Below are 22,546 nucleotides of genomic sequence, written 5' to 3' on the forward strand. Positions count from 1 at the left end.
TAAATAAATCAGCAAGTAAATGGATTCAACAGTGTATTTCATGTTCCTCTGTGGGTTAGTGGAGATTTGCTTCTTAGGAGAGTATTTGCTTATCACTACTGCTGACATGTACTGTTGGTAGCTTACCCCTCTGCATAAAGATACAGTACTACATTTACAAATAGAGTAAATTGTGGCACCCACTAATGTCTCAACGTTTGATGTCAATCCCATTACTCCTCATCCTTTTATAAGTTTAGTGCCATGCCTGGTATCAACTAATAATATGTCTAAGCATTTGGTCACCTTTATTGGCATACAGTCGTGCAGGGAAATTTAGGAACCCTTTTGAATTCTCAATAATTCTGCATAGACATAACGTTAAACATAATCTGAACTCTATGTATTGTATACAAAAAAATGAATGCAGCCTGAAAAATCACACTGGTAAGTTTTAAAACATTAATATTGGCTAAGCACAGATGACATACGTGTCCATAAAGGAGGCAAGAAAAATAACACTTGCCATCACCTGTGAAAGCTATACTACTAATGACAGTGGAGCTGACACTTATAATCCCCTTTCCTACTATACCTTCAAAAAATGTTTTTAAGTGAATGGAACTATTGCAGACGGGACAGTGACCGTATTTAACAAACCACTACCCACTTCTGCAGGAAGTTTTTATTTGTTATGCTGTTTTATCAGCAACACACTGTTCTAGTAAAAGGTGTGATGTAACAGTGACATCTCCAAGAGCAGATTTTAAATAATATGCGCAGTGTACAGTACTTCAATCCTTACATTTGTCACTAACATTGTAAAGTGTAATATATAGGAATAAAAGATAATTCACCACTTACATATTACACAAACAAATCAATTTAAAAGCTCTATTGTTTTCTTAAAATTTTCATTTCCATTTCTGCTGGAGTATTAAGTACAATCTATTTTTGAGCCATGATTACATTTATTTAATAAAAGTAACAAGTAACAAAAGACAGACAGAAAGTGCAACAAAAGAAACAGGTTGACTGAGGCGAATCAATTGCAAACAATTTTCTTGGAATAAAAAGGTCAAATAATTTATCAAATACAGATCAAGCAAAAGAGAAGATTAATAAACGTGAAATGCTATTCAATGGGCTATCAGCTCACAGCTTGAAATGTTTACCACTGTCCTAATGTTCTCTTTTGGTCGTCTCATCAATTTTCCTCACATCCAAAGTCACACAATTATGACATGAAATTGAAGGTAGTACAGAACAATTGTAAGTACCTATTATAAGCTATAATCTTGCACTATTACCTTGTCCCCAATAGTGGATCATCCACTTATCAGCACTTGAGCGAGTTACTACTAGATACCTCCCCTGGCATGAAGAGGCATGTAGACAGCTTAGTACTGATCCGCATCATGCTGGGGAGCTCCTGAGATGACTTAGCTATACTATTGCTCATTGATAGTGCTGTTGAATTAAAGACTTGATCTCCAGGTAATTTTCTGTGGTTTTGCTATCCCATTATCTACTGCAGTCTTTGATTCATATATAATGACAGTTTTGAAAATATAGTTTCTTCCTTGGCTTCTACAACCCATGTTATTAGCACTATTATAGCGCATGTAAGGGAAAAAATAATTTGCACAACGTATATGAACATATGCACAGAATAAAAAAAAAAAAAAAAAAAAGAGACACAAATGTGCGCACGACATAATAAAGCACTGAACATCATAACATCTCTCTAATATAAGTATGTGGAAAAAACTACAAAAAGTAGTGGTGATAAGTGGATCTCTAAGGCTAGGTTCACAGTGACCGATGCATTCCCTGTGACAGCATGAATGCAACAGAATAGGAAAGCGGCGCCGCATGTTATCTGCGCATTGCATACAGCCAATGGAAAGTATGCTTCACTGTTAACAAGTACCTTTTGTAGTAACGCACTGTATGTGTCGTTAAACCACAATGTGCCACTACATAGATATTGCAGTGTGGCAAGCCGCATTGCAAAGTGGCTGTTATGCTGCAACGCACTACTGTGAATGGATCCTAACAGGTCATTCCCCCTTCCTCCAGTGTTTCTCTATGGGAGTAGGTGTAGCCCATGCGATGGATGGTCCAGACAGCCTAGATCTCTGGATGGTACAGGGAATTTTCACATTTTGTTTCTTCTTGTACAGGTCTTCTTGACCTACTTTGCTTCTCCACTTTCCAGTCTGTCAGTAAACTCCTTCATTGCTATCCTTTCCATACAATCTGATTACTTCTGTGTACCCAGTTGCCTACCATCTCATGTCCATAAACCTTTCAAATTAATTGGGATGCTTAACAACTCTGGACCATGCTGCATCAAGGACCATGCATAATAACATCTAACACATTCTGCCTATGGGAACCACTTCTTTTGGCACCAAGCACTGCGATTTAGATGTGGGTGCTGCTTATATCCATGCATCTATGTTGCATACAGATTACGAACATCCATGTTACATCACCATGACAGTACACCTTAAATCTCTCATTGAGCTGTAGGCACCATCCCATTCAAATCACATTATCCAGCAATGAAAGAAGTCATCCTATTGTGTCCTAATGGAGCTTTGCCACCTGATGCACAGAACAAAAGGCACAGCTCATGGAATCATTTGCTTTTCAAGAATTTTCAGTGATATTTACCTAACTCTACTATGTTGCTTATTGCTATTATTTTGTGCTGTTAATCATTTATGCGCGAGTGCACAGTACGGAGCCACTTATCTTTGTTAGTACTTGGAGACCCGAGTACTTCCAAGAAAACCCAGAGATGCAGCTGGAGGTAGATTTGAACAGGGGCTCAGCAGAGGAAATGAGAGGAAGTAGAGAGGAACAGGAAGGCTCGGGATCCAGAGCCTTCCCTTCTCTTAGGCGAGTATCTAACTTTTTAGTTTTAAAAGACAGTTTGGATAGATAAACTGACACTGACCTAAGGCCTCTTTCACACGAGGCACACGTCTCGTCGGGCTGTTCAGCCTCCCGGCTGTTGGCCACGAGTTTCATACAGGTGCTATGAAAATGCAGCTGAATGGTAGCATTTGTAACACCACGCTTGTCATTCCTTGACACGCGGTGGTGTTATCCGGCAGCTGCACTTATATGCGACTTGGGGGGGCCGCCTCTTAATTACCGGTACTGAGTGCTAGCAAGCAGCCAACTGGTGCATGGAAGCCACTGAAAGGCAGTAAATTCACCGCCTCCTGTATGCGACATATCTGGCAGCAGGAAGTGCTTGTAAAGCCTAACTTGGCACAGATATCAATAGGAAAAGGCACTACAGTTTGGAAAGATACTATTGACGGCACAATTAATGCTGATCTAGGAAAAGATCAACCGATTGCCTTGCTTGGAGAACTTAATATTTCCAGTGATAATGTTATTAAAAGTGCGGTAAAATTGCTGCAATCGCGATTTTTTTGAAAAATCCTTCCTATGGTATTTGACCATGCATAGAAATCTATCCAGAGGTCATCATCTAGATCCTGTGTCTCCAATTACAAACATGTGAGCAAGATAGGTTGAGAAGCTCATCTGAAGTCAGTCTTGAACAGAACAGATGGAACATTCCTTTGATGGACACAGTCACCAGTATACCAAATAAGAGCAGTACAGTTAAGCTGGCCATACACTGGCCCGATTTGCCGCCGATTCGACAGCAGATTCGATCACTGGGATCGAATCTGCTGCCAATCGTTCGCGCTAAACGCACCCGCCGATCCGATTTCCTCCTGAAATCGGATCGGTCCGTCGATCGCCCGCGGGTAGGGAGCGCGTCGCTAGCGGCGGCCGATCCGATACAGTTATACATTACCTGACGCTGGCTCCCGGGCATCTTCTCCGCGTCTTCGCGCTGCACCGCTCTTGCTTCCATCCCAGCGTACATTAACTTCCTGTGTCACTCCAGTGACCAGGAAGTTCAAATAGAGGGCGCTCTATTTGAACTTCCTGGTCACGGAGTGACAGTGTACGCTGGGATGCGATGCGGGGTGCAGCGTGGAGAAGATGACCCGGAGCCAGCTTCAGGTAATGTATGCAGCTGCGGCTCCACAGATTGTGATCGGTTTCAGGCTGAAATCGATTCACAATCAGTTTGCAGTAAAGGCAGCCATACGATCCCTCTCTGATCAGATTCGATCAGATAGATAGGGATCTGTCAGCTGGTCGATCTAATGGCAAATCGACCAGTGTATGGCTACCATACAGCTTAGGCATAGAGGGGGACGTTTATCAAGGGTCAGGTGTTTGTGGGTGGAAGGCGCAGTAAAAGCCCTGTTGAACAACATTTTTCCTGTTATGATCTGGACAGAGCTGTATCTATTAAGGTGGACACACACAATACAATAAAATGATCTATTTTTACGGTAATTTGATAAAAACAATCAGAATTTCCAAATCTAAAGTTTTTTTTTTTTTTATTCGAGCAAAAAATTAGATTGGATTTCCCATTTTTATGTGATTAAAAAAAAGTCTATCGGGAATGCTGGATTTTTCTGATTAATTTTTATAAAAATCGAATGGTGTGAGGCAGATTGTCAATTTCCTTATATATACTTCCAAGCAATTTTCTCAGAGTTTTCAATCATTTTTTTTCTTAATTGGGTAAAAACTGACCAGATGTGTGTGGTACATTGGTCAGATTTGTTTAAATGTTACAATCAGTAAGAAAAAATAATTGTAATTCTTGAATTGAAAAGATATTTTAAAAGTTGTTAGAATCAGATTATCAACAGGAATTAACGGGGTGTCAGCCAGGGATCTCATAATGTGTCCAACTCATAATGGCCACCTGTCTACTTAACATTCCAGAGATGGTGAGAAAGAGGTTAGATGCATTGATCCAATCTTTGAGTATAAATGTATTTCCTCCGATATCATTAGTCAATCCAATGAATTGCCTTTCCTGGGAATTAGTTACTATCATTTCTGTAAAACCTTAATGCCTCCGAAGGCCATGGTTTCAGGTACTGCTGCTCCTCTCTATACACTTACTACAGTTTACAGCAAAATTAATCAGACATCCTATCACATTGATAATTTCTTTATCCAGATCCCAAAGTCCTATATTACCATAAGTAGCATGTATATTAAGCAGCAGAAATAGTTAAGAGTCTTTTTGCTCTATTCTTCTAAAACCTGATAAGCCATTCGTGAAAAATGTTGGAGAAATTCAATTTGTGCTGTAACACTAACAATTGGCCTCTGTCAGATAGTCAATTTCACTATATTTTAGAGCTTTGATAATTAGCCCTGGACAAGGACCTAAAGGCTCATACACACATCAGACTATAGTCTTTGGAAAATGAAAGATCACAGATCAATCTTACCACCCTTCATGTAGTATGAGAGCCATACGTACACAGTCTATTCTATGGAGCTGCACTCCCCATCAGAAAACAATCTTTGCAAGATGCTGCACACACAGATTCTGTACAGACACAAAAGATCAGTATCTGCAAATGATCTGTTCCTGCTAAAGATCCGTTCCTGCAAATTGCATTCATAGTCTATGAGATCTGCAGATCATCATACACACTGGCGTAACAATAGGGCCTGCAGCCCCTGCTCCCGCGGGGGGCACCGGGCCCCCCCCCCTTGGGGCCAGCACGGGGCTGTTTTGTGGGGGCTGGAGGGGTGGCAGCATGAGGAGAAAGCCGTGGCCACAGTCGGCGGGGAGAGGGGAAGTTCCCCTCCTCTCCCTCATCTCGGGGCTCTCCCCTCCAGCTTAAATGTGTGTCCGTGGGCAGCGGAGAGCAGGAAACAGATACATACCTTCCATGCGCTCCAGCCTGCGTTCCTCTCACTAGCCTCTGACACGACTTCCTGTTATACCGGAAGTCGCGTCAGAGGCTAGCGAGAGGAACGCAGGCTGGTGGAGCGCACGGAAGGTATGTATCTGTTTCCTGCCCGCCGCTGCCCATGGACACACATGCAGTGACCTGACAATAGGCTGAACCCCCAATGTGTTACTCTAGCCCTCTTTGAAAAACAAGCAGGTCCCTGCTTTAAAGTGTGCATTGGAGGTGTACCCGAAACTATAGCTACCTTTCCTCGATTCAGCTTGAGCTCTCATATTTCCCCTGCAGCTATATAAATCAACACTAGAGCTCAAGGCTCACTGTCATGTGACGCTCTAGTGGCGAATTACTAAGCCGCAAGGGGAGATGTGAGGACTCAAGCTGGAGTGAGTAGAGGTAGCTCATCTATGCTCTATGGCAGTGTTCCCCAACTCTGTCCTCAGAGGTAGTTAATCAGTTCAGCTGGAACACTAATTACCTCACCTGTGCATGATTGTGGGTTTCCACAAAACATGTATTGTTGGTGGGCCTTGATGACAGGGTTGGGGAACTGTACAACTGTGACGAGAGGGATATGGAGGCTGCCATCGTTTTTTCCTTTTTATTATTATAAATATTATTTCGTATTTACGCAGCGCAGTAAACTTACGCAGCACTGTACAGAGTATATAAGGGTCTCACACGTGGCAAACTAGCCGAATCCGTGACTCTAAAGGTGCGTACACACGCAATACTATAAGGAACGACGGGTCTGTCGGACCCTCCCGCTGGGCGGGCGTTCCAGCGATAGAGCGTTTGTACAGTCTGCAGACTGATAACACTGTTTCTGAACAATCCACTCAGCGGATCGCTCAGAAACATGTAGACAGACTGTACACACGCTCTACTATCGCTGGAACGCCCGCCCAGCGGGAGGGTCCGACGGACCCGTCGTTTCTGAAAATAGAGCGTGTGTACACACCTTAATGAGGCTTAATTGCCTCAGGTGTGTGCATGGGGGACAGGGGGTTAATTACCCAGATGTCCAGGCGCTTCTATGCATATCCAATAGGACGCATTCCACGACTCAATACTGTGCACATCCTCCTTTGGCCCAGAAGGAGGAAGTGCGAGGTAGTAAGTCGTGGAACATGTCCCATTGGACATGTGCGAGCATGTGATATGCATAGAAGTGTCCGGACATCTGGTTAATTAACCCCGTTCCCCATGCACACACCTGAGCCAACTAAACCTCATTAGGATCACTGATTCGGCTAGTTTTTTACCCGTGAGCCCATCACTAGTCTCCCAATCTAATCCCTACCATGGTCGTATGTAGGTAGGTATGTAGGTATGTAGGTATGTATGTATGTATGTATGTATGTATGTATGTATGTATGTATGTATGTATGTATGTATGTATGTATGTATGTATGTATGTATGTATTGTAGTCTAGGGCCAATTTATGGGGGGGGGGGGGGGGGGAGCCACCATGCCACCCTTTCAAACAATACCAGTTGCCAGGCAGCCCTGCTGGTCTATTTGGCTGCAGTAGAGTCTGAAACACACCAGAAACAAGCATGCAGATAATATTTTCAGATCTGACATTCAAATCGGAAACATCTGATGTGCTGCATGATTGTTCCAAGGTCTATGGTAAAAAGATTAAAGGATACCCGAGGTAAGAGGGATATGGAGACTGACATATTTATTTCCTTTTAAGCAGGAACATTTGCCTGGCAGTCCTCTGGATCCTGTGTCTGTAAGGGCTCGTTCCCACTGTTGCGACGCAATTTCGGCCGCATTCCGACGCTTGTAAAAACGCATGCGGATGCGTTTCCGCATGCGTTTTTACCCGCGATTTCGCATGGCAGGGTGCCATGCGAAATTAACCATGACACTGCCAGGGCTAAATAAAATTGAAAAAGGTGCGAAATCGCACGCGAAATCGCGGGTAAAAACGCATGTAACAAACGCATGCGTTTTTACTATTAAATACATTAGCGGCGATTCGCACGGATTCCCGACGCAGGCGAAATCGTTGGCTCTTTTGTGCGTTTTTTTACCGCTGAAAAAAACGCACCTCAACAACGCTACAGTGGAAACAGGCCCATCCACTTGCATTACATGTGCGGATCTGCATGCGTTGGACGCATGCAGATTCGCGATAGTGGGAACGAGCCCTTATACTTTTAGCCATAGACCCTGAACAAGCATGCAGCAGTTCAGGTGCTCTGACTCAGGTTTTACTAGATTAGCCATATACTTGTTACAAGGTTTGACTCAGACACTACTTATGCTAGAAAATCAACGGGGTTGCCAGGCAACTGGCATTATTTACAAGGTAATAAATATGGCAACCTTCATATTCCTCTCACCTCAGGTATCCTATAAGAAGCAGAGGATCAGCAGGACAGCCAAGCAACTGGTATTGCTTAAGGCTGCTTTCACAGTGAGACGTTACAGGCGCACGTTAGAGCAGGCTGTAATGCAGCCAAACTCACAGTAATGAAAAATCAATGGGCTGTTCACAGTGCCCACGTTGCTGTGCGTTATACGTGGTTTTAGCTGCCTTAGACTGTTTGCACATGCTCAGTAAGGGGAGAGTACGCTATTGTTCCTAGCCACATGGCTAATTAATATTCACTGCACTGTAGTGTTGTCCAGATCATGAAGGATTTGGATCTTTGATCCGGATCTTTTTTGTGAGTCGAATCATCTGGATCATCACAATGAAGGATTCGGTTCACAGTGGATGTCTGGAAGAAACAGGAACTGCAGTTTCTGTGCACAAGCACAATCTTCCTGCTGCATCTCTCCCTTCCCCATTAGCACCCTCAATGTGCCTTCATTCTCCTGCACCTCTCACTCTGCTGCACCCCTGCTTCCCTAGTAAAATGAATCAAAGATTTGGTTCAAAGATCCGGATCTTTTCAATGATCCGATTCGAATCATCCAAATCATTGAAAAGATCCGGACTTCCCAGGATAGAACGTAAACGGTGCACCAAGAGCCGCATAACGCGTCTCAATCTGACATCCAACTTCAACACCACCATGCGTTGCGTTAGGGGCACGTTATGCGACCTTAACGTCCCCTAAAACGCAACGTCTTGGTGTGAAAGAGGCCTAAAAGGAAATAAATATGGCAGCCCCCATATTCAATTTTGTTAAATAAATAAAGTTGGGTCAAATAGCTCAGAGAAGCTCTTATGCATAGTTAACTAAATGTTCTTAACTCTTCCTGTACTGGAAAACAATATGAGACTTTTATTTGCTTCTAATGTTCTATTACACAGGCAATTAATCTCATAAGTTTATTTTTGCCTTAGATTTGCTTTAATGCATCTCCCACCTCTCTCCGAATGGTGACCCCCCATAGCCAGAAAGCCACCTGCCAGGGATCATGTAACAACTGAAGCCACTATGAGTCCCCCTACCTGACCACTATGGCCACAACACCTGTTCTGAAGGGGGAACTAATAAATATATAATACATATATATATATATATATATATATATATATATATATATATATATATAGATAGATAGATAGATAGATAGATAGATAGATAGATAGATACATACCCCACCAGCAGCTGAACTCTAGCAGTTACAACTTTGGTTGGAGTTCCACCTTACAAGTCATATTAAACCAAAGTGTCTAAACACTTGCTGGACAACATTCCTTAAACATCGATAGAACTCCTCAGCTAAGCCACTGAATAAGTTATATCAGGCAAGGGTCACTGCTAGAGGAAATCCTAGCTACAATTTCAGCCCACATTGGGAAGTCAGATAATAAGCAGTCACACAATTCTCAGCTTGCAAGAGTTATGCAACATAATAAACAAACTGCTCATGTTAGTAAATAAAATTGTTGTGCACGCAATAATATAAAAAAATAAATACACACAAATCAACACTTTGCAGGAAAAAAAATCATCTATGCTTGGGACAGTCTGAACACAAACACTTGTAAAACAGCCACGTTATGCTAAGCTGCTCGTCAGACAGCACCATAGCTTCACGTCTTCAGCAGCAGAAGCATACATTATATTACACGGCTCAAGCACATAGGCAATGTGTCACTTCCGCTCCCGGGAAAGTACTTACAGTGTCACCTTGCCAGGAAGTAATAGCCGCTGCAGCAACGCCATCTTCCGCCCAATCACTCATTAAGCTCCTCAGCTTCAGTGGGAGGGGCTGCCGAGTGAGGAGGAGGCGGGCAGAGGGAGGAACAGAGGACCACCTGGCTTTGCTGTAGTATCGAGGAGGGCGGGGCGGATGGTGAGAGTAGCGCGGCTCGCTGTTACCTGCCACTGCTGTGCTATGTAGGTGAGCTGCCGAAATGATGGCGATGGAAGCAGTAAATAGGAGCATCTTTTTTAATAATTGTGAAAAGGACTGCACCCGCTTGTGGAATTGAAAAGAAAGGTTAATGCACTGTGTATGTCCCTCCGTTTAATTGCATATAAATAATAGCAATTTTAAAGAGAACCTGAGACAACGGGACTTAAAGAGAGACTGAAGCGAGAATCAATCTCGCTTCAGACCTCAGAGTTAGCAGGGGCATGTGTGCCCCTGCTAAAACGCCGCTATAGCGCGGCTTAACGGGGGTCCCTTCACCCCCAAATCCCCCTCCGTAATGCGGGGGAGCGCTTCCTGGTTGGGGCAGGGCTAACCGCCGCAGCCCTGCCCCACGCGCGTCTGTCAGCACGTATCTCCGCCTCTCCCCCGCCCCTCTGTCTTCCTTCACTGAGAGGGGCGGGGGAGAGGCGGCGATGCGCCGCTGACAGACGCGACTGGAGGCAGGGCTGCAGCCGTTAGCCCTGCCTCCAGGAGCGACCAAATGCACGACCAAGTCGTGCTGGGGTGGGTTTGGGGGTGAAGGGACCCCCTTTGTGCGGCGCGATAGCGGCGGTTTAGCAGGGGCACACGTGCCCCTGCTAACTTTGAGCTCTGAAGCGAGATTTATTCTCGCTTCAGAGTCTCTTTAAAGGACAACTGTAGTGGGAGGTATATGGAGGCTGCCATATTTATTTCCTTTTAAGCAATACCAGTTATCTGGCAGCCAGGGGCGTAACTAGACATCACTGGGCTCCCCTGCGAAACTTTGGATGGGGCCCCCCACCCCCCTAGCTTTCTGCACAGGGAAACTGAGGACCAATGTGTTGTCCCCATGCAGATAAAAACACTTAGACTTAAAGGAAACTTCAGGCAATCTATGCTACCCTTAGATCTACTTACCTGGGGCTTCCTCCAGCCCCTTGCTGCCAGGCCTGGCCCTAAACTTGTTGCCGCCTGAGGCAAGCTTTAAAGGGGAACTGAAGTAAGAGGTATATGGAGGCTGCCATATTTATTTCCTTTTAATCAATACAAGTTACCTGGCAGCCCTGCTGGTCTATTTCTCAGCAGTAGTATCTGAATAACACCAGAAACAAGCATGCAGCTAGTCTTGTCAGATCTGACTTTAAAGTCAGAAACACCTGATCTGCTGCATGCTTGTTCAGGGGCTAGGGCTAATAGTATTAGAGGCAGAGGATCAGCAGGGCTGCCAGGCAACTGGTATTGATCAAAAGGAAATAAACATGGCAGCCTCCATATACCTCTCTCTTCAGTTCCCCTTTAAGCAACCCCCCCCCCCCAAGCCGTGGGTGTGAGGGGCTGCCCGAGCTGGAGGGGATAGCGGGCAGGAAGGGAATATTGGGCCTAGCGGCGGGGAAGGGGGGTCGGACCCCCCCCCTCCCTCGCCTGGGTCCCCCGTCCTCCGCTCCCCTCCAGCTTTAAAAATGTGCGTGGCTGGCTGCAGCTGTAAGAGGCAACGGGCGGGGATCACTCACCTCTTCCTCGTTCCAGCCTAGCCTGTGCTCCACTGACATCACTTCCTGCTACGCTGCAGGAAGTGACGTCAGTGGAGCGCACGTTGGAACGAGGAAGAGGTGAGTGATCCCCGCCCGTTGCCTCTTACAGCTGCAGCCAGCCAGCCACGCAACTTTTTAAAGCTGGAGGGAAGCGGAGGACGGGGGACCCAGGCGAGGGAGGGGGTCCACCCCCCTCCCCGCCGCTAGGTCCAATACCCCCTTCCTGCCCGCTATCCCCTCCAGCTCGGGCGGCCCCTCACACCCATGGATGGGCAGATGCCACCCCCCAGAAGTGCCGCCTGAGGCAAAAGTTTCACCACGCCTCATGGGCAGGCCGGCCCTGCTTGCTGCCGACAAGTCCCTTTTCGCAGCTCTGCTCCCAGTACATACATACATACACACAGCCATATTATTTTACTACATGAGAGCACATGCTATATGGAGGAACAACAATGACATGCTGAACATAAGATATAGTATTTACTGTAACTTTGGCAAAACATTCAGAATGTCACTGATTGATACTGTTATTACAGGATCTTGGACTCCATGTGAGACAACAAGCTCTCAATGAGGCAGCAACAGTCAGACATCAATCTCCACTCCACTGTGTTGTAAAAGTAATCAGATGCCATAAAGCCATTAGCCTGTGTGTGATAAGAATCTAGGAATCCTTGCTGAAAAGGGAAAGTCTACAACTTTTTTTTCAAAATGTGACTCCTTTGTTTGTAAGGTTGTACATGAAGTCATCAGAACTTTGCAGCCGTGAGAGACAGATTTTTTTTTTTTATGAACCCTAGGTAGCAGGGACAGTGTACAAATTCCAAAGTGTGTATGAGTCCTTATCTGTGTTGTGGACACATGCAGTCAATATAACAATGGTGCGAGAGCAAAATACATTTTTTTTCTCTCCATGCCCTTAGCTGTCAGTCTCTCAAACTTTTCCCCCCTCAGGCTCCCTGTGGCTTCTGGGCCCCTCTGCGGAGGCATCCCTTGCAGGGTCTATTGTTACACCCCTGCTGGAAGCCCTGCTGATCCTCTGCCCCTAATGTCTCGTTTAGTCATAGACCCTGAACAAGCATGCAGCAGATCAGGTGTTTCTGGCATTTTTGTAAGTTCTGACAAGATTAGCTGCATGCTTGTTTCTGGTGTGATTCAGCAACACTACTGCAGCCAAATAGATCAGCAGGGCTGCCAGGCAACTGGTATTGCTTAAAAGGAAATCGATATGGCAGCCTCCATATACCTCTCAATACAGTTGTCCTTTAGGGTTTTAAAGAAGGGGTGTCCCCTGCACTTGGCTGCAGAAAGCGCGACTACATAAGTACCGGACAAACCCGACATTAATGAACAGCAGCCCTCAATCTGTTTTCAAAACTTGTCAAGTGGCCTGGGGGTCTCATTACAGAAGACACAGCCCCTATGCACCCTCATCTCCTCTCTCTCAGGTCTGGAACCTACTACAAAATGCAATCGCTAGCATTTTTAATGAGCGGTTTGTAAGCAATTTCATGAGCAATTGCTAGTGATTTTGGTAGCGTTTTTTTAAGTGTCAGCTTTCTGCCAGCGATTAGAGTTTTTAATTCTAATTGGTCCTTTCAATTAATTTTTTTTACAGTGTGCAGTAATGTAAAACCGCTAGCAAAATTGCTCTGTGTAGGTTTTGACAAGCAATTATGCTAGCATTGATATTCTTTACATTGCAGAAATGCTAAGCGCTAAAATGTTGCATGTCCTGCGTTTGCGATTTTGCAAATCGCAATCGCTTCAGTGGAATTTTGCCCATCCATTAACATTAGCTGAGCGTTTAGGGAAATTGCTAGCGTTTTGAATTGCTCCCTAAACACTCAAAATCGCTCTAGTGGCCCTTAACCAGAACCAGAGATGTAGTACCCGCATGTATTTTACCTCATAAATCAGCGGGAACATAACAGTAAACACCTAATCTGCTCTTTGTTTCAGTGTTCTCTGTTTAATCTGACTGTTATCACCTCTGATAAGAAACCCAGACTGAGCATTCAGTCTGGCTTTGCTACGGAATGATTATAGCTGAGTCTGTCTTCTCTGGTGTCTTTTCAAGCCCGCCCCCTTGTGGCTCTGCTATAATGACTCAGCAATAATCATTCCCAGCAAAGCTAGACTGAATGCTCCGTCCAGGATTTTTATCACAGCTGATAAGACACTTTTAGCAGTGAGGATGAAACAGAGAGCAGGGTAGGTGTTTTCTCTAATGTTCCCACTGATATATATGGTAAAATACATGAGGGTGCTTAGTCTCTGGTTCACTTTAAGGACCACAGTCTTTTCGCCCCTTAAAGGGGAACTTCAGCCTAAACAAACATACTGTCATTAAGTTACATTAGTTATGTTAATTAGAATAGATAGGTAATATAATCTCTTACCCACCCTGTTTTAAAATAACAGGCAAATGTTTGCGATTCATGGGGGCAGCCATCTTTTTGGTTGAAAGGAGGTGACAAGGAGCAGGAGACACAGTTCCAACTGTCCTGTGTCCTGATTACCCCTCCCAGCTGCACACGCTAGGCTTCAAATGTAGAATTCAAAATGCAAAAAAAAAAAAAAAATTGCACCAAAACAGCAGGACGAGAACAACAAAATCAGAAATCCCATCATGCTTTGCACAGCATCCGGGGAAAAAAAAGCCTAGGCAGTTTTCTTCTGTGCAGCTAAAACTGAGGCTTATATAAGAGAAACAAAGGTCTGATCCTGTGAAACTGTTAAAGAAACACCAAGCCTTTTCAGTACTGCCAAGTAGATTTTTAGTCCAGAGGTTCACTTTAAGGACCAGAGCCTTTTTTCCCCATTCAGACCACTGCAGCTTTCACGGTTTACTGCTTGGTCATACAACCTACTATCTAACTGAATTTTCCCTCCTTTTCTTGTCACTAATACAGCTTTCTTTTGGTGCTATTGGATTGCTGCTGCGATTTTTAGTTTTTATTATATTCATCAAAAAATAATTTTGACAAAAAAATGATGTTTTTAACTTTGTGATAAAATTTGTCAAATAAAGTAAAATTTCTGTATACATTTTTGTCCAAATTTATTGTGCTACATGTCTTTGATAAAAAAAAATCCATTCCGTGTATATTTATTGGTTTGCGTAAAAGTTATAGCGTTAACAGACTATGGTGCAAAAAGTGAATTTTCCCATTTTGAAGCAGCGCTGACTTTTCTAAGCACCTGTCATGTTTCATGAGGTGCTAAAATTCCAGGATAGTACACATACCCCCCCAAATGACCCAATTTTGGAAAGAAGACATCCCAAAGTATTCACTGAGAGGCAAGTTAGCGGAAAATGACACAGACAAAAAAAAAAAGTTTCCATTTCTGCTAACTTGTGGAAAAAAAAAATGAAATCTGCCACAGACTCACCATACCCCTCTGAATACCTTGAAGTGTCTACTTTCCAAAATGGGGTCATTTGTGGGGTGTTTACTGTCCTGGTATTTTGGGGGTGCTAAATTGTAAGCACCCGTGTAAAGCCTAAAGGTGCTCATTGGACTTTGGGCCCCTTAGCGGTTAGGCTGCAAAAAAGTGCCACACATGTGGTATTGCTGTACTCAGGAGAAGTAGTATAATGTGTTTTGGGGTATATTTTTACACATACCCATGCTGGGTGGGAGAAATCTCTCTGTAAATGACAATGTCTTGCTTTTTTTTTTTTTTTTTTTTTTTTTTTACACACACAAAATTGTCCATTTACAGAGAGATTTCTCCCTCCAAGCATGGGTATGTGTTCACATACACCCCAAAACACATTATACTACTTCTACAGCGATACCACATGTGTGGCACTTTTTTGCACCCTAATTGCACTAAGGGGTCCAAAGTCCAATGAGTACCTTTAGGATTTCACAGGTCATTTTGAGACATTTGGTTACAAGACTAGGTTTAGGGCCCCTAAAATGCCAGGGCAGTTTAGGAACCCCACAAGTGACCCCATTTTAGAAAGACAACAACACAAGGTATTCTGTTAGGAGTATGGTGCGTTCATAGAAGATTTTTTTTTTGTCACAAGTTAGCGGAAATTGACTGACAAAAAACAATAAAAATCAATTTCCGCTAACTTGTGAGAAAAATAAGTTCTTCTATGAACTCACCATACTCCTAACAGAATACCTTGGGGTGTCTTCTTTCTAAAATGGGGTCACATGTGGGGTTCCTATACTGCCCTGGCATTTTGGGGGCCCTAAACCGTGAGGAGTAGCCTTGAAATCAAAGGTCTCAAAATGACCTGTGAAATCCTAAAGGTACTCATTGGACTTTGGGCCCCTTAGCGCAGTTAGGGTGCAAAAAAGTGCCACACATGTGGTACTGCCGTACTCAGGAGAAGTAGTATAATGTGTTTTGTGGTGTATTTTTACATATACCCATGCTGGGTGGGAGAAACCTCTGTAAATGACAGTTTTTTTGTTTTTATTTTTACACACAATTGTCCATTTACAAAGATATTTCTCCCACCCAGCATGGGTATGTGTAAAAACTCCCCAAAACACATTATACTACTTCTCCTGAGTACGGCAATACCACATGTGTGGAACTTTTTTGCACCGTAACTATGCTAAGGGGCCCAACGTCCTATTAGAACCTTTAGGATTTCACAGGTCGTTTTGAGGCATTTGGTTTCTAGACTACTCACGGTTTAGGGCCCCTAAAATGCCAGGGCAGTATAGGAACCCCACAAGTGACCCCATTTTAGAAAGAAGACACCCCAAGGTATTCCGTTATGGTGAGTTTATAGAAGATTTTTTTTGGTCACAAGTTAGCAGAAATTGATTTTTATTTTATTTTTTTCAGTGTGATTTTCCACTAACTTGTGACAAAAAAAAAAAAAAAAAAAAACTTCTATGAACTCACCATACTACTAACGGAATACCTTGGGGTGTCTTCTTTCTAAAATGGGGTCACTTGTGGGGTTCCTATACTGCCCTAGCATTTTAGAGGCCCTAAACCTGAGTAGTCTAAATACCAAATGCCTGAAAATGACCTGTGAATAGGACGTTGGGCCCCTTAGCGCACCTAGGCTGCAAAAAAGTGTCACACATGTGGTATCGCCGTACTCAGTAGTATAGTGTGTTTTGGGGTGTATTTTTACACATACCCATGCTGGGTGGGAGAAATATCTCTATAAATGGACAATTGTGTGTAAAGAAAATCAAAAAATTGTCATTTACAGAGATATTTCTCCCACCCAGCATGGGTATGTGTAAAGATGCACTCAAAAACACATTATACTACTTCTCCTGAGTACGGCGATACCATGTGTGACACTTTTTTGCAGCCTAGGTGCGCTAAGGGGCCCAACGTCCTATTCACAGGTCATTTTGAGGCATTTGGTATCTAGACTACTCCTCACGGTTTAGGGCCCCTAAAATGCCAGGGCAGTATAGGAACCCCACAAGTGACCCCATTTTAGAAAGAAGACACCCCAAGGTATTCCGTTAGTAGTGTGGTGAGTTCATAGAAGTTTTTATTTTTTTGTCACAAGTTAGTGGAAAATGACACTTTGTGAAAAAAACAATAAAAATCAATTTCCGCTAACTTTTGACAAAAAATAAAATCTTCTATGAACTCGTCATACACCTAACGGAATACCTTGGGGTGTCTTTTTTTCTAAAATGGGGTTACTTGTGGGGTTCCTATACTGCCCTGGCATTTTAGGGGCCAAAACCGTGAGGAGTAGTCTGGAAACCAAATGCCTCAAAATGACTGTTCAGGGGTATAAGCATCTGCAAATTTTGATGACAGGTGGTTTGTGAGGGGGCGAATTTTGTGGAACCGGTCATAAGCAGGGTGGCCTCTTAGATGACAGGTTGTATTGGGCCTGATCTGATGGATAGGAGTGCTAGGGGGGGGGGGGGGGGGGCAGGAAGTGATTGATGGGTGTCTCGGGGTGATTATAGGGGAAAATAGATGAAATCAATGCACTGGGGAGGTGATCGGAAGGGGATCTGAGGGATTGGCCGAGTGATCAGGAGCCCACACGGGGCAAATTAGGGCAATTTATACACACACACACACATACATACATACATACATACATACATACATACATATATATATATATATACACACATATATATAATCAGTAGATAGATACTTACCTAAAAGGGGGACACCTCTGGATCCCACAGACATTTCCTGGTTCTCTCTGCATTCCCTTGTTTCCACACTGGATGGCTTTGGATATACTGTACTCACGTCTGTGTACTTCTGAAGACAAACTGATCTATACTGCGCATTAGCCCATATTCGAAAACACTCGGGGATGCGATTGCTTACGAAACCTTCCATTCACTACCGAAGGCATGGAATTAGAAAGTGGGACAGTGGTGAGATGAGAAAATGCAAAAAGGACCAGGAAGGCTGGCGAGTATCTAACTTTTATTTATTTTTTTAGTAAGAGCTTTCTATCTTTGCCTGGCCTCTTGCCCTTCATTTCGATGCTTTCTTGCAAACTGGAGATGAAGCTTATGACAAAGACCTATGGAATATGGCTAAATTACTTATAACGTAGGTCCAATATGCTTTGTTTAATAAAAAGTGCGTTTGAGAATTTTTTTTTTCTTCTCGATGCACTGTTTTGACCTTTCTTAGCCTATTCCGGATCAGTAATCATAGCAGTTGGTTTACAGTCATCACAGGATCAGGAGCCAATGAAATAGTAGAAATTGACAGAAGCGACAGGTTTTGGACTATTCCTTCTCTTCATAGGGGATTCTCAAGGATTTATTTTTTTTCAAAAGCACTACGTGAATGGCAGTTGCTATGTCCAACTGCGTAGCGAGCAGGGAAGCTGGCCAGCATCATTGTTTAAATCCTTTTTAGGGACCATTTTTATAAAGAATAAAAGCCTTGCTTAGAATCCCCTATGAAGGCATGGACTAGTCCAAAACCTACTACTACCTACTGTAAGTGACAGCAACATCAGTGTTCTCCCCAGAATTTTTTTCCAGCCGGGTGGCATGAAAAAGTAGCCGGGTGGGGCGCAACAGGGGGAATGCAGGGCCGTGTAAGGTCTGCTGACAGCATAGCAGTAGGAGGAAACGAGCCAATATCAGCCGGGTGCTTACCAAAATTAGCCGGATAGAGGCCTGGGGAAAACACTGAGCCTCCATATGACTCTTGCTTTAATGCTAGGTACAGAGATGCTAGGTGAGATTTTCTGCCCGATTTACTGTCAGAACGATCATTTCCAACATGTCTGATCTGCTTTCTGATCAATTGCCGAGCATTTTCCGATCGATTTCCGTTCACTTCAATAGGAAATTGATTAGAAAATTCTCAAATCGATCAGAAAGCTGATCGATCATGTTGGAAATAATGGATCGGACAGTAAATCAGCCAGAAAATCTCATAGTGTGTACCCAGCATTAGATATGCACCATCTGTCTTAAAGTGAACCTGCCAAGTCAAAACCAGGAAAACCGGTTGTTTGGTTGTTTTTAATGTGCTATTACAGTGCTTTTTGTTTGCGTTTGAAAAAAACAGAACAAAAATAGGCTTGATTTGCAGTACACAAATCCGGTTCACAGTGCAGGTGAAACAGACATCATATTGTTATACATATTGGGCATCATTAATAGTTCTGATCAACCACTATTGTTCCGTCAATGTTTTTGGGGTTGGTTCCTCTACCAATCATCTGATTGGTAAGGTTTTCATTATTTGTGTACCCCATTGTTGTGGAACCACAAGGCTCAGCATGTCCTACAGATTTAACTGAGAAGCTGCAAATTCACACATAGGTATGAGCTGGTTTTTTTGAGAAAATGCAAAGCTCAGCATGGTCTGAAAGGACATGCTGGCCCCTTGAGATTCCAGAGATTAGTGTATCTTAAGGGTTAAAAAAGAGGGGGTGGGATTGGGAATACACTTCAGGACAGAGCTTTATGTGTGCAAGCTGACCTAAGGTCACAGCTTTTTTTTTTTTTTTTTTTTGCCTGTACCTATCAGATCAGACGGCTTTTTCCCCCTTCAGCGCTGCTGTCTGTGTGCTCTGATCTCTGGGCAGCCAGGACATCCCGCTCTCTGCAGGGAGTGGAGATCTGCTCCGTGCGTCTGACACCCGGGGGAGGAAGTGAGTGATTGCCGGCTGCACTCCTCTCTTCAGTCAGACGAAAGTGCCGTAATTCACAGAGATAGGAAAGTTAGTACGGCACGTAAATGTACAACAATTGTAAGGTGGGGAGGGAGAGAGACAAGTGACACAGCCGTGAGGGGGGAAGGAGGCACTAAATACCCGATAATTTGCCCAGCTCTGCTTTGTCACAGGCTCCAGCATCCCTTCACGATCGGGCAGGCAGAGTGAGAGACTGCTTGTAATGTGCCCCGTTCCTGAAGGAGGAGCACTATGCAGTCAGTATGGTCCCGCCTATTGCCATGCTGAGGCAAGGAGTGTACGAGCCCGCCAGAAAGCGCGAGATCTCGTACGTAGAGGAGCTGAGCTTGCTGGGCAATCTGCTACAGAGGAGTCAGCGCTGAGTGCAGAGAACAGCGCTGGCTTTTCTAATATGCAAAATAGCAGCCGGGCGGGGCCTTAATTCACCCGGGCGGCCCGCCAACTTAATTGATCCTGGGGAGAACACTGAACATAGGAGAAAAGTAATTTATGGCTCATTTTACTCGTAAAAACGTACTTCTTATTTATCTATGTTTGCACTTATTTTAAATTTTACAATTTTTCGCCATAGTGCCCCTTTAAGGGGCCAGAGCCTCACGGCCCACAAGTAGTTAAACATTTGCTTTACTGTTCCCTTTAAACTGTTCCTGATGCTACACCCCTCTTAAAGCACACTGGAAACATTTGTTGGCTAAGGTGGCCGCTCTGAATGGGGTGAAAGCAGTGTAGAATCATCCACCAGGCAACCTAGGCATGTGCTTGGGGCTTAGTGGATGTCAAGGGGCCCACCTGTCATCTTCCCTGACCTCTGTCCACATCAGTTTACCAAAAGGACCACAAAGGGGTTCCAAATCTAGTACATTGCCTAGGGCCCATTACATTTTAATCCATCTCTGGCTGAAAGGCAAAAAAAAAAAATTACTGAATTTCAAAATGGTGCACGAAGAAAAGCTTGGGAACATCTGCTAAATTAAATATATTACATTTATTTGAATACATTGTTATGCTACAAGGAACCTATTGGATCAGCCATTCATTTCTTGTATACAGTGCTCACTGTAAAATCCTAGGCACTGTAAATTTCAAACAAGAAAGTCATTTACATTTTACAGTATTTATTTAGATTATAAATTTAAAAATCCAGGAACTTGGAGGCACATAGTTGTAAAGGCTTTAAATCACTACGTGGAATATGAACATTAAAGAAACCAATGTAAGGACATCCTACCCAGTATAAAAAAATAATATTCAACCAGAAATAAAAAGGAATACATAATAAGAAACAAGTTTCAGGCTCTCAGAAGCAACCAGTTTCAAGAAGTCATTTCACCTAAAGTCTAAAAGCAAAACTGTATTTACAGACATTTTATTATAGTACTGATATTTGTCTATTACATACACCTCTCTGCTGTTAGACAACCAATTACAGCATAGTTATTATATTTACAAAGCTTACATCTTTAAGTAGTATTCTTTTTCAAAAGGAACAGCACAATGCAAAAGAAACAAAATAAAGACATGGTTATGTTAGAAAATATAGAATGCTTTGTTTGGAGAATGTTGCTCGTTTCCTCCATAAATAGGTGACAATACTGTAAAGTAAACAAGTCTTCATCACTTCACATAGTCTGAATTCAAAGTTCCTCTTGCACTTCTCACACACAGCTGTGTTACTTAGTCCACTTTCACAACACTGTAGATCTTTGTCACAAACCAAAAGCAGGCAAAGAATCCAATTGTTCCTAAAAGACAAATAGTTTGTCCAAAACATTAGCTCAAAACCCTTCTAAAAATAAGATAAACAATAAGATGGCTTTAACCATTTAAGGACGACGCCAATTGAAATCTAAACCCTGTTTTGATGCTGATCTGGCTGGCAGAACGTAGATTTCATCTCACCAACGCCACACAGTCTCGCTGCCGCAGCTCACTCACCCTGCCGTCTCTATGACGGCAGAGCCCTGTGAGCGGGTCAGGAGCAGATTTCATTGGCTCCTGACCCTGTCTATCAATGGAAGCAACCTCCATTGGCTCACAGGAACTCTGCGGTCATAGAGCGGGCAGAGTGGGTGGCCTGAGGTTCCCAGCGTGCGGGGTGGACGGCGGTTGCAGCGGGCATGATCAGCGATCAGTCAATTTTCCGTGCTTTCTAGTACCAGCGTTCTCTGGTCCTTAAAAAGTGTACCAGATATGTGAAAGGCTAAAGATGCGATACTTACATAGGACTTCCTCCAGCCCCATAAGCTCGTTTCAGTTCCACGCTGTCCTCCCGCAGTCTGCAATTCTGCCGCGATCAGCCTCGGTAAGGAACATGCTCAGTTGGGTCCAGTCTGGGTCTTCTGTGCATGCGCGGACCTCCTGCGGATGCGCAGTAGACCAAGACTGACGTGACTGAGCCAGTTACTGGGGCTGATTGCGGCTGAATGGCAGACTGCGGGAGAACGGCATGGGACTCAGACGAATGGGGCTGAAGGAAGGTCTGTGTAAGTATCACATCTTTAGCGGTTCATGTCTTTGGAACACTTTAAGGACCAGAGACGCCTGGTACTTAAGTGGTTAATCTGATCACATATTTGGATGCTCCAGAAGGTAGATGTAAAAAAAACATCAAGAAATTAAAAAAATAAATAAAACCCACCATCAGCACATTAGAGTGCATACACACATCCACCTGATTTTGAATACTATTGTCAACAGATTTATGTAGGTTGTCATGATATAGCAGCTGGTGATGATGTAGGGA

The 22,546-nt window shown here is 43.7% G+C and overlaps 2 protein-coding genes across 3 annotated transcripts in view; both read right to left on the reverse strand.

Moving 5' to 3' along the window:
- CLYBL (citramalyl-CoA lyase) overlaps positions 1-9,994 on the reverse strand; it is a 511,709-nt gene extending 501,715 nt beyond the window's left edge. For both annotated transcript variants that reach the window (XR_011026162.1, XM_068267998.1), the window contains exon 1: positions 9,910-9,994. Coding sequence is in view for 1 of the 2 variants with exons in the window: in XM_068267998.1 (XP_068124099.1) it covers positions 9,910-9,953 (44 nt within the window). In the remaining variant the exon portion in view is untranslated. The remainder of the gene's footprint in view (positions 1-9,909) is intronic.
- A 10,775-nt stretch (positions 9,995-20,769) lies between these two features.
- Positions 20,770-22,546, reverse strand: part of TM9SF2 (transmembrane 9 superfamily member 2) — a 72,982-nt gene continuing 71,205 nt past the window's right edge. Inside the window, exon 17 of the mRNA XM_068267997.1 lies at positions 20,770-21,545. Coding sequence (XP_068124098.1) covers positions 21,478-21,545 — 68 coding nt within the window. The 3' untranslated portion in view covers positions 20,770-21,477. The remainder of the gene's footprint in view (positions 21,546-22,546) is intronic.

This window comes from Hyperolius riggenbachi, chromosome 2, assembly GCF_040937935.1.
Source record: "Hyperolius riggenbachi isolate aHypRig1 chromosome 2, aHypRig1.pri, whole genome shotgun sequence".
Lineage (NCBI taxonomy): Eukaryota > Metazoa > Chordata > Amphibia > Anura > Hyperoliidae > Hyperolius > Hyperolius riggenbachi.